At 41.2% G+C, this 15,723-nt stretch overlaps 1 protein-coding gene across 1 annotated transcript in view; it reads right to left on the bottom strand.

Annotated features, from left to right (window-relative positions):
* Nucleotides 1-13,847: 13,847 nt before the first annotated feature.
* Nucleotides 13,848-15,723, bottom strand: part of LOC149311725 (protein Wnt-5b) — a 143,516-nt gene continuing 141,640 nt past the window's right edge. Inside the window, exon 5 of the mRNA XM_089527765.1 lies at nucleotides 13,848-15,386. Coding sequence (XP_089383891.1) covers nucleotides 14,928-15,386 — 459 coding nt within the window. The 3' untranslated portion in view covers nucleotides 13,848-14,927. The remainder of the gene's footprint in view (nucleotides 15,387-15,723) is intronic.

Consider the following 15,723-nt stretch of genomic DNA (forward strand, 5'->3'; position numbering starts at 1 on the left):
TTTATGGGGGAAACGGTTGGCGCACGTGATCTCGGGCCTCCCGTGACGCAAAAGGCGTCAAGAGTGTGCCCGGCGGTGGGAGGGGCGACCGTTGGAGTCCAACCGCCACAAGGGGGCGGGGCTTGTTTTGAATGGCGCTTTCAGAATACAGCCATCTATGACTGGGAGATATATACTACACACACACACACACACACACACACACACACACACACACACACACACACACACACACACACACACTGTATATACAGCCATACATCACTGTATTAAGATACAGTTAATATAATACATTATCAATATAATTGTAATATACCGTATTATAACTATAATTGTAGTATTATGTAGTATAATTGTATTAACACTGTATATTAATACTGTATTATATTAGAATCATAGAATCATAGAATCGTAGAGTTGGAAGAGACCACTAGGGCCATCCAGTCCAACCCCCTGCCATGCAGGAAATCCAAATCAAAGCATCCCTGACAGATGGCCATCCAGCCTCTGTTTAAAGACCTCCAAGGAAGGAGACTCTATCACCCTCCGAGGGAGTGCATTCCACTGTCGAACAGCCCTTACTGTCAGGAAGTTCCTCCTAATGTTCAGGTGGAATCTCTTTTCCTGTAGCTTGCATCCATTGTTCCGGGTCCTGTTCTCTGGAGCAGCAGAAAACAAGCTTGCTCCCTCCTCAATATGACATCCTTTCAAATATTTAAACAGGGCTATCATATCACCTCTTAACCTTCTTTTCTCCAGGCTAAACATCCCCAGCTCCCTAAGTCGTTCCTCATAGGGCATGGTCTCCAGACCCTTCACCATTTTAGTCACCCTCCTTTGGACACGCTCCAGTTTCTCAATGTCCTTTTTGAATTGTGGCGCCCAGAACTGGACACAATATTCTAGGTGGGGCCTGACCAAAGCAGAATAGAGTGGCACTATTACTTCTCTTGATCTAGACACTATACTTCTATTGATGCAGCCTAAAATAGCATTGGCCTTTTTAGCTGCCGCATCACACTGTTCACTCATGTTCAACTTGTGGTCTACTTGGACTCCTAGATCCCTTTCACATGTAGTTTCATTCAGCCAGGTGTCACCCATCCTATATCTGTGCATTTTATTTTTCCGCCCTAAGTGCAATACCTTACATTTCTCCGTGTTGAATTTCATTTTGTTAGCTTTGGCCCAGCTTTCTAGTCTATTCAGGTCATTTTGAATCTTGATCCTGTCCTCTGGGGTATTAGCTATTCCCCCTAATTTGGTGTCATCTGCAAATTTGATAAGTATGCTCCCAATTCTGTCATCCAGGTCATTGATAAAGATGTTGAATAGCACTGGGCCCAGGACAGAGCCCTGTGGGACCCCACTGGTCACTTCTCTCCAGGATGAAAAGGAGACATTGTTGAGCACCCTTTGCGTTCGGCCGGTCAACCAGTTACAAATCCATGTAACAGTTACCTTGTCTAGTCCACATTTTACAAGCTTGTTTGCAAGAATGTCATGGGAAACCTTGTCAAAGGCCTTACTGAAATCAAGATATATTATATCCACAGCATTCCCTTCATCTACCAAGCTGGTAATTTTGTCAAAGAAAGAGATTAGGTTTGTCTGGCACGACTTGTTTCTCTGAAACCCATGTTGACTTTTTGTGATTATGGCATTGCCTTCTAGATGTTCACAGACTCTCTGTTTAATGATCTGCTCCAGAATCTTTGCTAGAACTGATGTCAGACTAACTGGACGATAATTGTTGGGATCCTCTTTTTTCCCCTTTTTGAAGATGGGGACAACGTTTGCCCTCCTCCAGTCTGCTGGGATCTCTCCTGTTCTCCAGGAGTTTTCAAATATGATTGCCAATGGCTCCGATATTACTTTTGCCAGTTCTTTTAATACCCTTGGATGGAGTTCATCTGGTCCCGGAGACTTAAATTCATTTAGATTAACAAGGTGTTCCTCTACTATCTCTTTACTTATTCTGTGCTGAAATTCCCCTATTCTGTCCTCTGCTCCATTATCCTCAGGTTGAGCACCCTTTGCCTTTTTTGAGAAGACTGAGGCAAAGAAGGTGTTGAGTAATTCTGCCTTTTCTCTGTCCCCTGTTAACGTTTTGTCATCTTCTCCACGCAGTGGCCCTACCGTTTCCTTCTTCTTCCTTTTGCTGCGGACATATCCAAAAAAGCCCTTTTTGTTGTTCTTAACCTCTCTAGCAAGCCTGAGTTCATTCTGCGCTTTAGCTTTTCTGACTTTACCCCTACACATGCCTGTTATTTCTTTGAATTCCTTTTTTGTGATTTCCCCCTTTTTCCATTTCTTATACATGTTCCGTTTCAAACTCATCTCTGTTGAAAGTTCCTTAGTCATCCATCCTGGTTTCTTGAGACACCTCCCGTTTTTCTTTCTCACTGGAACTGTTTGAAATTGTGCCTTCAGTATCTCCCTTTTGAGAAAGTCCCATCCGTCCTGAACTCCTTTATCTTTTAGTATTTCTGACCATGGAATCACCCTCAATACTTCTTTAAGTTTACTGAAATCCGCTCTCCTAAAGTCTAGGATGCGTGTCTGACTCTGCCTGGCTTCTCCTTTCCACTGTATTACAAACTCCAGGAGAACATGGTCACTTCCACCTAAGGATCCCACCACTTGCACCCCATTAACCAAGTCATCCTTGTTGGTTAGGATCAGATCTAAAATAGCTGACCCCCTTGTTGCCTCTTCCACCTTTTGGACAATGAAATTGTCTTCCAAGCAAGTGAGGAATTTGCTAGACCTTGAGGATTTTGCTGAGTTTGACTTCCAGCAAATATCAGGATAGTTGAAGTCGCCCATCACTACAACATCTCTCTTTTCTGAGTGTGTGGTCATCTTTTCTAGAAAGACATCATCCAATTCCACAGTCTGACTTGGAGGTCTGTAGTAGACTCCCACCATAACATCCTTATTGTTTCTCTCCCCTTTAATTTTTATCCAGATGCTCTCCACCTGGCTTCCAGGATTGATGTCCTGGATCTCTTCACTGGTGTAAATATCTCTGACATATAGTGCTATTCCTCCTCCTTTCCTGTTTGGCCTATTTCTCTTAATAAGGTTATACCCCTCTATTTCCACATTCCAATCATGAGACTCATCCCACCAGGTTTCAGTGATGCGTATTATATCATATTTGCTTTGTTGTACTAGGAGTTCGAGTTCATCTTGCTTATTTCCCATGCTCTGTGCATTAGTGTAGAGACATCGCAGACCATGGGTCCCTTTTACTTGCTGCCTGTGCAAGTTTTTTTGCCTCCCACTGTTGGGTCCTTGCACTGTTTGCCTTGTTTCCTCTGTGTCAGTTTGACTATTTTCGCCATCCCTTTCGCCTTCCTTAATATTGTCACCCTTCCCCTCGGAACTCAGTTTAAAGCTCTCCTGATCAAGTTCTTGAGACTGTTGGCAAAAACATTTCTTCCAACTGGCGTGAGATGCAACCCGTCCGTTGCAAGAACTCCCTCCTCATGGAACCGCAGCCCATGATCGAAGAATCCAAATCCTTCTCGGCGGCACCATCTGCGAAGCCAGTTGTTCACATCTGCTATTTTCCTCTCCCTTCCTGGACCATGCCCTTCAACTGGCAGAAGAGACGAGATGACAACCTGTACATCCATTCCTTTCAGCTTCCTACCAAGCGCCTCGTAATCCCTTTTGATGTTCTGAATGCTGTGTCTTGCAGTATCATTAGTTCCCACGTGGACCAAAAGGAAGGGGTATTGGTCAGTAGGCTTGACCAGTCTTGTCAGCCTCTCTGTCACATCACGGATCTTTGCACCTGGAAGACAACACACCTCTCGAGACATCTTGTCAGGCCTACAAATCACTGCTTCTGTACCCCTCAGCAAGGAGTCCCCCACTACGACCACACGCCTCCTCCGAGGCTTAGCAGCGACTGTTCCCTCGGGTGGGACTCTCAGGCTCCCCTGCTCCGTCCCTGAAGTCTGTCCATGCTGCTCTTCTTCATCCTCCTTGATAAGGGAAAGAGCTTCGAATCGATTCTCTAGCTGCAAGCTCCCCGAACAATTCCTTCTTGGCTTACTTCTCTTTGTGACATTCCTCCAGCTGTCTGCCTCCTCTGTTTGGCAAGAGACCTCTTCCACCCTAGCATCTTCCTCTGCGTGGTACTCATCCAAGATGGTTAGTTCTATTGTGTCCAGGAAATCCTCTTGTTCCCTAATCTGCTGAAGTGTAGCTACTCTGGACTCCAGCTGCTGCACTTTCTCCTCCAAGAGTGCTACCAACTTGCACTTGGTGCATGTGAAGTTCTCGACTTCTGTAGGCAAGAAGAGAAACATCCCACAAGAGTTGCAGGTGACTGCAGCAGATCCCTCGTTGTCCATACTGCAAAGTCTTTAGTGATGAGTATAACAGTCAATCTACTGGGAATACTTCTTTAAAGGAATGTACTGGCTGCTATCTTACACTTAAAAGGAAGTATTATAATCATAACAATACCGTATATTAATGCTATATTATATTATATTATATTATATTATATTAATATCTTACTATGTTATATTAAGACCTGCCCAATATATAATATTTGCCCAGTATATATAATTGTATATTTATAAAGTATATATAGTAATATATTAATTATATTAATACTGTAAATTATATAATATAGCATTATAATTAATATAATATATTACAATATATACATTAATTTTTTTCAGTAAAGTTTATTGAAGATATATATATATATATATATATATATATCAAGGAACATGCAAAATGGACATGCAAAAGAAGCGATTAGCAAGGGGAAAACGGCATGAGTCCATACTGCTCTTATTTACAGACGTCTGGTCCGCCGTCATTACGAAACGTCTCGAAATACACTTCAGGATATATCATTCCTTTAACAGTTTATATTTAAAGTTCTGTATGCAAAATTAAATGCGTAAACAGAGATTATTTTAACCGTATCAGGGTCTGCATCCTTCGGTAAAAGTAATACGTAAATAGACAGCATCTTTGTAAATGGATTTGATTTAGATGTCCAGATTTTAAACTACTCCATTACCATGCTTATCAGAAAAATGTTGGGATCATTGTTTAAATTATAGTTCAAAATTTCCTTCAACAGATCATAGAATCATAGAATTGGAAGAGGCCACAAGGGCCATCCAGTCAAACCCCATTCTGCCATGCAGGAAATCCAAATCAAAGCATCCCCATTGACAGATGGCCATCCAGCCTCTGCTTAAAGACCTCCAAAGAAGGAGACTCTTCCACTCTCTGAGGGAGTTTGTTCCACTGTCAAACAGCCCTTACTGTCAGGAAGTTCCTCCTAATGTTGAGCTGGAATCTCTTTTCCTGGAGCTTGCATCCATTGTTCCGGGTTCTGTTCTCTGGAGCAGCAGAAAACAAGCTTGTTCCCTCCTCAATATGACATCCTTTCAAATATTTAAACAGGGCTATCATATCACCTCTTAACCTTCTTTTCTCCAGGCTAAACATCCCCAGCTCCCTAAGTCGTTCCTCATAGGACATGGTTTCCAGACCCTTCACCATTTTAGTTGCCCTCCTTTGGACACACTCCTTAATTAGACGGTTCCCTGCCCTCAGGCTTGCAATCTAAAAAGACGTGACATAAAAGGAGAAGGGAAAGGTGGAGGGGCTAGTAGGCTAATACATATAAAGTACATATGTGTGCCTTGAAGTCATTTCCACCTTATGGCGAACTCTATCCTTGGGTTTTCTTGGCAAGATTTGTTCTGAGAAGGTTTGCCATTGCCTTCCCCTGAGGCTGAGAGACTGTGACTTGCCCAAAGCCATACAGTGGGTTTAAATGTTCAAGCTGGGAATCAAACCCTGGTCTCCAGAGTCACAGTCCAGCACTCAAACCACTACACCACACTGACTCTCAGTATATCAATATATACACGCACACACAGAGTACTCTTCTTTTGAATGGCCTTCAATTATCTCACCTTATTCCTCTGGTTTCCATTCAACATTATTCTGCTAAAATTATCTTTTGTTCCTTTGTTTTGATCATGTTACCCCACTTTTGATATGTCTTCATTAGTTACTATTGCCAGACCTGACAGAACTACTTGTTTTAATTTTCAAAGCCATACACAACCTAGCTCTCCCTTATCTTTCATTCCTTATTTCTTTTTACCAACCTGCTAGTGATCTGTATTCTGTGATCTATGATCTCTATGATCTTGTCTTGGCTTTGTCTTCTTTCAGGGATTATTCAGATGTCATATTTTTTAGTGTGACTATGTGAACAATCTCACACATTGCAGTTTTGTTATTCACACTATTTTTTAACCAGAACTATATCTATGCGCATCTCTGCTAGTTCTGTTGCTCATACGTGTCAGCACTGCCAATAAAGATGAAGTTGAGACAGCTGACAGCTCTTTAGCGAATGAATTCTGAAAAACAAAGAACCGTAGAGATGATTTATCTGTTAAAGTAATGTCAAACTCTGTAATTGATTCACCTATTTTAACAACATATGGAATATACGGAATCGTGTACGTGCTTTTAAGCATTATCTTACTGGATTTAATCTGAAGGTAACCTGTAGAACTAGCATTATGTTTGCATAAATAATTCTGCAAGCAAACCATTCTCCACATGCTCATGACCTTTCACTGCCTGCAGTAACAGCTGGCTTGCTGCTGCTATGCAAAGGCCAGAACAAACACGAAATCCAAACAAAGGTGTTGCCAGTGCTGTTTCTATTGCTCAAGTAATGCAAGTAACACAAGCAATATCTTTTAAAAGTTCCAGTGGAACATTGTGAGTTCCAAACATTGCGCCTCATCATTGGGACATCCCAAGGGTTTAGGAGAGTAAATTTCATGGATGGTGCAATCTAGACCAGCCATTTGAGACACCAAAAGAACTTGAACTAGACCTGACTATAGTTCGCTTTGTGTCACTATCACAGCCAAGAAGAAAAGAAAACGGTGTGAGCATAATGGTAATAGAAAATGGAAGACAAAGATCAAGAAAACAATCTGTTCCTGGGCTCCCTTGTTTGTACCTAGACTATTGTGTACTCTGAAGTAAAGCCCACTGAGTTCTATGGATCTTGCTTGTTGTACATAAGACTGCAAAACATTGCAATGTTTGGACCAGACTAAAATGTCACTATAGTATCATTATTTTTTCAAATGTTATAATAAAATACATTAGAAACAGAATCAAATAATTCTAAAAGTATTATATGGACAACAACATTAACTGTTCTCCTTAGCTATGTGGCTTTCCCTAATCACTAAATGTCTGTTTTCCCTTCATTGTAATGCAGCAACTACTACATGGTTGCATCATGAATAAAGAAAAGTCCTGGAGAAAGAAACTGCAGGTGAAAGTAAAAAATAAGCAGTTACTTGAAATCAATTACACTCTCCTGCAAACAGAAGGAGAAGCATGAGTTCACACTCTCTTTGATATTCACGCTATCATGTACTTGGTGTTTATGACTGTAAACAAGACTCTCTGTATAAATCCATCCCTAAGAGCTTTTCATCTACAGAGTATTTTCTGATCTACTAATAAGTCTTTCACCTACTCTACGTGGCCTTTTAAAATTTCCAGCACCCTTTCCCCTCCTTAGTACTTCTACTTGTACTCAGTTGTTACTTTTGCCCCTTCCATGTTTACTTTGATTCTAGAATCAGACAGTCAGATTATGTCAACACTGTGTTTTGTACAATGTCTGATAGACTGCTGGCATTAAATCAATTAAGAGAACATTTTGCTCTGTCTGGAGTCCTGGGTCATTCCTTTGATTAGGCAAAGAGAGCCATCTGCCTCGGACCGCAGATTTGGGGTGAAAGAGCAATAAATATTTATGGTTATTACTGTATTTTTACCGCTAGAAGTGCAAAAATATGGTTGTGTGATTTTCTGCCTCTTGTGCAAAAACAATAGGGCTGTGAAGATGGGCTGGGGAGATAAGGTTTGCTGCCGGAAAATACACACAGATTAATTGAAAAGACAAATTGACTCGATTCAGCTATGTTATTCAACAAGCTAAAATGACACTTAGAAAAGACTGAGTGACTAACAGTTGTGCACCTCTCACTGAAGTTCTTTCTTGATCTGTTACTAACAAAAAAATAAATCTGAAGCGATTGACTGACTACATACCATATATACTCGACTGTAAGTTGGCCTCATATATAAGTTGAGGGCAGGTTTGGGGGCCAAAATTATGGGTTTTAATATGACCCATGGATAACTCAAGGGTAAAACCTAGGGTCTTGTAACAGGATCTAAAGTGGATGAAGCAAAGGAAAACAATGCCAAAGAACTTACAAAATTCCAGCGATGGCAGGACATAACTATCTATGAGCAAAGCCTAGCTCCCCTCCCCAATTACCTCACCTTATATGATCATGTTAAGAGACACACTATTTAACCTTTTCTTGCTTATTTTAGACATCTGAATATCAGACATGTTTCAAGCTGTGCTGTTCCATTCCAACACTGAATTGGGCCAATCCAACATACTCTGGAGCTGGTACAAATTGGTCTGAATCAGCTTGATTTGCTTCATTATTCAGGATTCAGCCCAAATGAGATTCAGCCCACTCCCCCCAAAAAACCCACTAACTTTGTGTACCATGCACATTGATTGACTGGGGCAGATGAGGAGGTCCCATTTGCTGTTTCAGGCAGCACAATGTCTTCAAAAAATGGTCCTGCTATTTTGTGAGGCAGATGTGACCAACACATGTGCCACACCACATTTTCGTGGTACCTCTTCCAAACTTTGGTGATGTGAAAACCAAAAAGTATCACACATTCCCAGTCAAAAAAATAAGGAAAATTGCACTGCATCATGTCCCTTCAGAAAGCAGTCACGCTTTTGTTCTTTTGCTGAAAATACCAATTAAACAAAATGTTGACTTTTCATATTTCTGATGTTGAAACTTGGTGGCTTGCACAATAGAATATGTATCTGTGCCTTTAGTGCCACCTACACAGGCATTCCAGTATGGCAAGATTTTTCAAAGTACCTGCCCGCATTTGCTCTACAAATTGTGAGTAAGGACAGAAAATCAAGGTTCAGATCTAAGATACTCAAGTCAGCCAGAACTAGGTTGGCAACTGAGAGCCAGAGGATGTTTTCTTCAGCCGCACCTAAACTGGAATGACCTGCCAAAAGAGATTCGACAGCTGAATAGGCTGTCTGAATTTAAGACAGCATTAAATACCGGTCTCTTCCAGCAGGCTGATCCAAATGATTTTAAATTGCCAATTTTAAATGATGAATTAATGAATCTTTATTACGCTCATAGACCAGCACAATGTGATGAATTTTACATGTGGGTTGTTTTAATATATATTCCACCCCCTTGTTGCCACCATAATATATATTCCACCATTTAACCTACCTTATGAGGTTGTTGTGAAGCAAAAATTCTGCTCAAAATGTGGGGCTATTGTTTGGGTATTATTTTTTTAGGGGGTTGCAAAGCAGGGGGAGGAAAGATACACACACACACACATATTTTCAAGAATGGCACTGTTTTCAGAGGATTACTGAAAATGTGAAGTCGAAGGCTTTCATGGCCGGCATCCATAGTTTTTTGTGGGTTTTTCGGGCTATGTGGCCATGTTCGAGAAATGTCAGGAAGAAACTCTTCTCGAACATGGCCACATAGCCCGAAAAACCCACAAAAAACATTACTGAAAACTCCTTCGTTACTTTCATGAAGAATTTCCTATGCTTTCTATTAAGACCTGTGATGAATGGGTCTGTGAAAAACTTCCAGCCGTTTTCTTACTGACTGAAACATGAAAATGATTTACTATCCAAAGGACCAAGGTTTAAAATAAAGCCAATGTTTAATGTATAGTCTAAAAATAATGGAAATTTTAAAACAACTAGCAGGTGTAGAACAAACTGCATACAATGCAAATTACTACTGAAAGCAAGCAAAGTAGGCTGCTCCTTTTAAAGATGACATCTTTAAGTGGAGCCCAAGAGTGATTTTTTTTTCTGTTTAAGAATATACACTATATTCCAGGCACATAGAGCTTGCAGACTTCATGGGATTTGGGGATCATTTTTGTTCCCAGTAACTTTTAAGAGAGCTGGATCAGACCATTATCCTGTCAGTTTTTCCACGAATGGAAAACAATTTTCATTGCTTGGAATTACTGTAACCATTGGCTTTGGGTTTTATATAGAAAAAAAAACATAAATCTGTTTCACTTGGTGCATTCCAATAAATTTCTCTCTGGGATGCCAAGAAATGCATGGATTAATATTTTGCTTTAAAAATAATAAAATAATGCTTAAAAATCTTGAACAGCATTTTGAAAGCAACTTTATGAGTTCTTCCTCTTTTGTATTCCAGGAACATTAAATCTATTTCCTGTGAGGTATGCATTGTTGACATCTTTAGAAAGAGTAAATGTAAAAAAAAAAACCTTAAATCATACAGAACTGCATTTTGCTATGTCCTTGCTGTGTTCTTTGTAGTAGCATTTTTTTTATTCCTATGGAGATTGTTATCTTTTTTAAAGGGACATATTTAAAATTATATTTTTAAATACAGTCAGTTCTTGTTATCTGCTATGGTTAGGTTCTAGGACTCTCTGTGGATACCAAAATCTGTGGGTGCTCAAGTCCCATTAAATACAATAGCATAGTAAAATGGTGTTCTTTTTATAAAAGGGCACAACATCTAGTTTTGTTTCTCGGAATGTAGTCTGCCCTTCATATCTACGGGCTTGCCACCCGCAGATTTAACCATTCATGGACGGCAAGCCCCATTGCTTTCAATGGGTGTGTGTGTGTGTGGCTGCATTTGTGGCTGCACACACATCGCACCTGCTCTTGAAAACAATGGGACCCAAGGTCCCATGTTTTTCCTTTTCCACAGGAGTGGTGGTGTCCGGAACAGATCGCCCATAGATACCAATGACAGACTAATATTTTCAAGTCATGGATGCTTGAATCTGTGGATAAAGAATCCGTAGATATGGAGGGCTGGCTGTATTTTTGATCACTAGTGATTAATTGACAAAAGGGGGAAAATACTAAATTTGAATTCAAAGCCAAGATGAGGATCATATTATACATAATAAAGGTCTAATTCTAGCACTGTGCTAAGTCAGTGCATCTTAAACTATCTCATATGGCAGACTAGCAAGATTTTTTTCAGTGTGTCAGGGACCAACACCATATTTGTGCTATTGACTATAACTTTCTTTCTTTCTTTCTTTCTTTCTTTCTTTCTTTCTTTCTTTCTTTCCTTCCTTCCTTCCTTCTTGGAAATTTACTACAGATTGGCAGCCGATGGCTCACAGACTGACACCAGTCCATGGACCAGGATTCTGAGTGCACTGTGCTAACGGATGCACTTCCCTTTCCTGCTCCTTCCACACATATCTTCAGTAGCCCCTGTGTTGCCAAAATGCTGTCCTGAAGTGATTTTCAGATACTCTGGAACAGATTTGGATGAAGTGGAACAACCCCTTTAGATGCTACTCAAAATTTTTTGCATGAAACATAGGATGCTACCAAATCAGATTATTAAGCCAACTAGCCCAGTACTATCTACTTTGACAGCCAATAAGTATCAACTAGCATGGTGTAGTGGTTTGAGTGCTGGACTACAACTCTGGAGACCAGGTTCCAACACCCTGCTCAGCCATGGAAACTCAGTGAGTGATCCCGCACACTCTCAGCCACTGAAAACCCCATGGTAGGGTTGCCTTAAGGTTGCCCTAAGTCAGAAATAACTTGGAGACACATAACAACAACAATTAGCCACTGAGGCAGGTGACAGGGCAGCAGGGACTTATTTGTCTTCCACCTGCTGTTTGTGTGCAACAGAGGTAAAATAAAGAGACAACAACAATGTTGTTGCTCTGCTTCTCTCTGTAGCAAACAACAGATGGACAGATGATTTTTCTACTGCCCAGGCACCTTTCTGTATCAGCCGGCCCAGGCTCTGAGATCCTCAAGAGATGTCCTTCTCTTAGTTCCAGCGCCATCACAAACATGGTTGGTGAAGACACAAGAGAGGACTGTCTCGGTAGAAGTCCCTAGACTCTGGAATTCCTTTCCCAAGAAAGCCAGAATGGCCACCTCCTTGTTGTCATTCCACTGGCAGGAAACTCTTTTTATTCAGAAAGGCTTTAAAGAACAGGCTAGGGTGTTTTATTGTTTTAAAGTGTGCTGTTTTAAACACCTGTATCTTTTTAACTGTATTTTATTCTTTTAATGCGTGATCTGTTTTAATATTGTAATAATTTACTTCTATTTTAATGCATCACTTTTGTATGTTTTTAATTGTACTGCTCTTTTAAATTGTAAGCCACTCTGACTCCCAGTTTTGGGGGGAAACAGGATACAAATCATCGTCATCATCATCGTCATCATCTGCTCGGATTCCCAGTGATTAGGCGGTATATAAATAAAACCTATTATTATTATTATTATTATTATTATTATTGTCGTCATCATCATCATCATCATCATCATCATCATCATCATCATCATCCCCTCTCTCTTGCCTTTAATGGAAGCAGTAGCAGCCCCATGGGCTGCTGAGGTGATGATAATGAGGGAAGGCATGGATCCATGCCTATGGAGGCCAATGCGATTTTAGGCTCCATCAATAGAAGTATAGTGTTTAGATCAAGGGAAGTAATAGTGCCACTCTATTCTGCCTTGGTCAGGCCCCACCTGGAATACTAGGTCCAGTTCTGGGCACCACAATTTAAAAAGGACATTGAGAAACTGGAGCATGTCCAAAGGAGGGCGACTAAAATGGTGAAAGGTCTGGAAACCATGCCCTATGAGGAACGACTTAGGAAGCTGGGGATGTTTAGCCTGGAGAAGAGAAGGTTAAGAGGTGATATGATAGCCCTGTTTAAATATTTGAAGGGATGTCATATTGAGGAGGGAGCAAACTTGTTTTCTGCTGCTCCAGAGACTAGGACCCGGAGCAATGGATGCAAGCGCCAGGAAAAGCGATTCCACCTCAACATTAGGAGGAACTTCCTGAGAGTAAGGGCTGTTCGACAGTGGAACACACTCCCTCAGAGTGTAGTGGAGTCTCCTTCCTTGGAGGAGAGGCTAGATGGCCATCTGTTGGGGATGCTTTGATTTGATTTCCTGCATGGCAGGGGGTTGGACTGGATGGCCCTTGCGGTCTCTTCCAATTCTACGATTCTAAGATTCTATGTGTGTCCTATGCAAGATCTTAGCCAACGTATTTGACAAAAAGGTGGAGGTCCTTCCTGCAGTACCAATATTGATACTGATGCTCCCTCTGAGATCAGAACAAGGCACCCAGCCATGTGATCAATGCTGGATGCCTCATTTTCAGCCTCAAAGGGAGAAACCTGTGCTGGCAGTGGTGGGTAGCACATTGGGATGCAGGTGTAAACAACTGCCCAGCATTGCTCCAGAGTACCCAGATAAAAGGGAAATCTGGAGCAACCTTACGCCCAGAATACTCCTGGCTGCTCCCAGAATATTCTGGTCCATCTGAACAGAACTCAAGTCTCACAAGATAACTTTAATGCACCCGTTCCATGTGATTAATATTTCATGGACATGCTTTCTCACTATTATAAATTTGCCTCAAGGATGGTGAACACCAGCAAAGAAGAATATAAATTTATTCGAGTAACACTGACATTTTTAAAAATGCCTCTTGGTGATTTTGTCATTTCAAAAAGTAACATGAGAATTGGGTCTGACTGCAGTTTTAAACCAGGAAGGAGTCCAACTTGGCAGAAAGTGCCTGTTCTGTGAAATGCATTAGCAAGCAATACAAAACAAATGTGCTCACAAAACAAGAGGAAAGGTGGGAACAAGGGATATTTAATGTTAAAAAGAAACTGTACACCTAGAAGAGTGGCAAGGTGAATGAAAAAGAGCTTGTCAAAATGACCATCAAAGTCCACACAGAAATTAAGATGCTGTGTTTTTCAGTCCCATTTGGGCCTGTTCCTCATGGGCCCAGAGACAGTTACTTAGAACATGGTGTCTTTTGCAAAATGCATGGGTCCAAGAGACAGGTAGCCAGTTTGTTTTCCACCAGGACGAAATAGACTGATCAACTGAACAAAATAATTACACTTTGACAGCTGTGTCTTTTCAGAGTGCTTGGTAATGTTCAGAGTGTTCCCTCTTCCGTACATTCCACAAAACACAGAAGAACCAGATGCTGGAGGTTGCGACAAGACATAAGGGTAAAGCAGCACTTCTAGGTCAAGGGTAATATTTTCCTTCACCCACTTGGGGCAGGAGACCATCTGTCACTGTGCAACAGTCTCTCTTCAATCCTCATGTTAATTGCACCATGCATAGATTCTGTCTTCGAAGCCATTCTTCAACATTAAACACAGGTCATTAGCCTTGTAGCTTAGAATCCCGCAGTGCGTTTTGATAAGAAGCAGAAAATGGCTCCAAGTCCTTTTGGAAATCAACCTGAGCATCTACGGCACTCCTTTTGGCAGTGCCCAAAAAGCACTTGACACCCGATATGAATTTTACCCATAAGGCGGCAGAGACAATATATCTCATCTTCCTGTTTTTTGCAAGAAAGGTGTTGTTGTTAGATCTTTTTTCTCTACTGAACCTCAGGTTTCCCTTTTATCCTGGCTACATCATGTCAAAGGTAGAAGGAAACCAATATACAAACCCCCCTCTTTGTTTTATTGTTGTTGTGAGTTTTTTGGCTCCTTAAATAAAAATTTTAAAAAATGAGCCCCCCCTCCAACTAGTCAGTTGTTCTAATGAAAACGTTTTAAGAACCTTTCCCCCAATGTCTCTTAAATAAGATTATTTAATTATCATTAACATCAACATCACCATCTATTTATTTATACAAATATATAAAATATATTTATATAGATTTATATAATATAAATTTGTAGCTCTTGTGGACCTTTCATTTACAGACATACTGGTCAACAATTTCTGTGCACTTTTTACACTTGACATAACAGCACCAGTGAAATTTGCAGTGGCAACGTTCCACCTGCACGCTCTTGAATTGGTCATAGCCCCGGCCGCAGCACATCAGCTCGCAGCCATCCATGCCCTCCGAGGTCTTATTGCAGAGACGTCCTTTGGTGCCCAGGGACCCTGTGGTCTCATTGCGGAGGCAGTAGTCGGGGCTGGGGTCAACATAGACTAGGTCCTCTGGAGTCGGTGGATTGAAGCGGTTATTCACCAACTCCAGTTTGCCCTTCCGGTTGATTCTCATAGCAGCAGCACTGTCATACTTCTCTTTCAGGAGGTCGCCCACTTTGCGGAAGTCAGCCAGCTGCAGCCAACAGGTCTTGAGGCTGCAGGAACCTGACACGCCGTGACACTTACAGGCAACGTCCGCCAACTTGTACACTGCCTACACAGGGAGAAAGCAGAAAATAGGAACAAATAAATGTCTCAGCAGCAGCACAGGCTGATGCAAAATTACCAAACAGTGCAGTATTATGTATGTTTACTCCAAAGTAAGTTCCACTGAGATTGGTCAACAAATGTGCATGCGACTACTGTCTACATCACTTGTTTACATTTTTTTTAAAAAAAAATCCTGTTGTTTTTGTGGGCATTCAAGTTGTTTCCATTTTATGGTGACCCTATCACGGGGTTTTCTCGGCAAGGTTTGGTCAAAGCGATTTGCCTTCTTCTGAGGCTGAGAGAGTGTGACTTGCCCAAGGTCACCCAGTGGGTTTCCATGG

Source organism: Sceloporus occidentalis, unplaced genomic scaffold (assembly GCF_023333645.1).
Source record: "Sceloporus occidentalis isolate IW3139 unplaced genomic scaffold, rSceOcc1.0.p SCAF_5, whole genome shotgun sequence".
In the NCBI taxonomy this organism is placed as follows: Eukaryota; Metazoa; Chordata; class Lepidosauria; order Squamata; family Phrynosomatidae; genus Sceloporus; species Sceloporus occidentalis.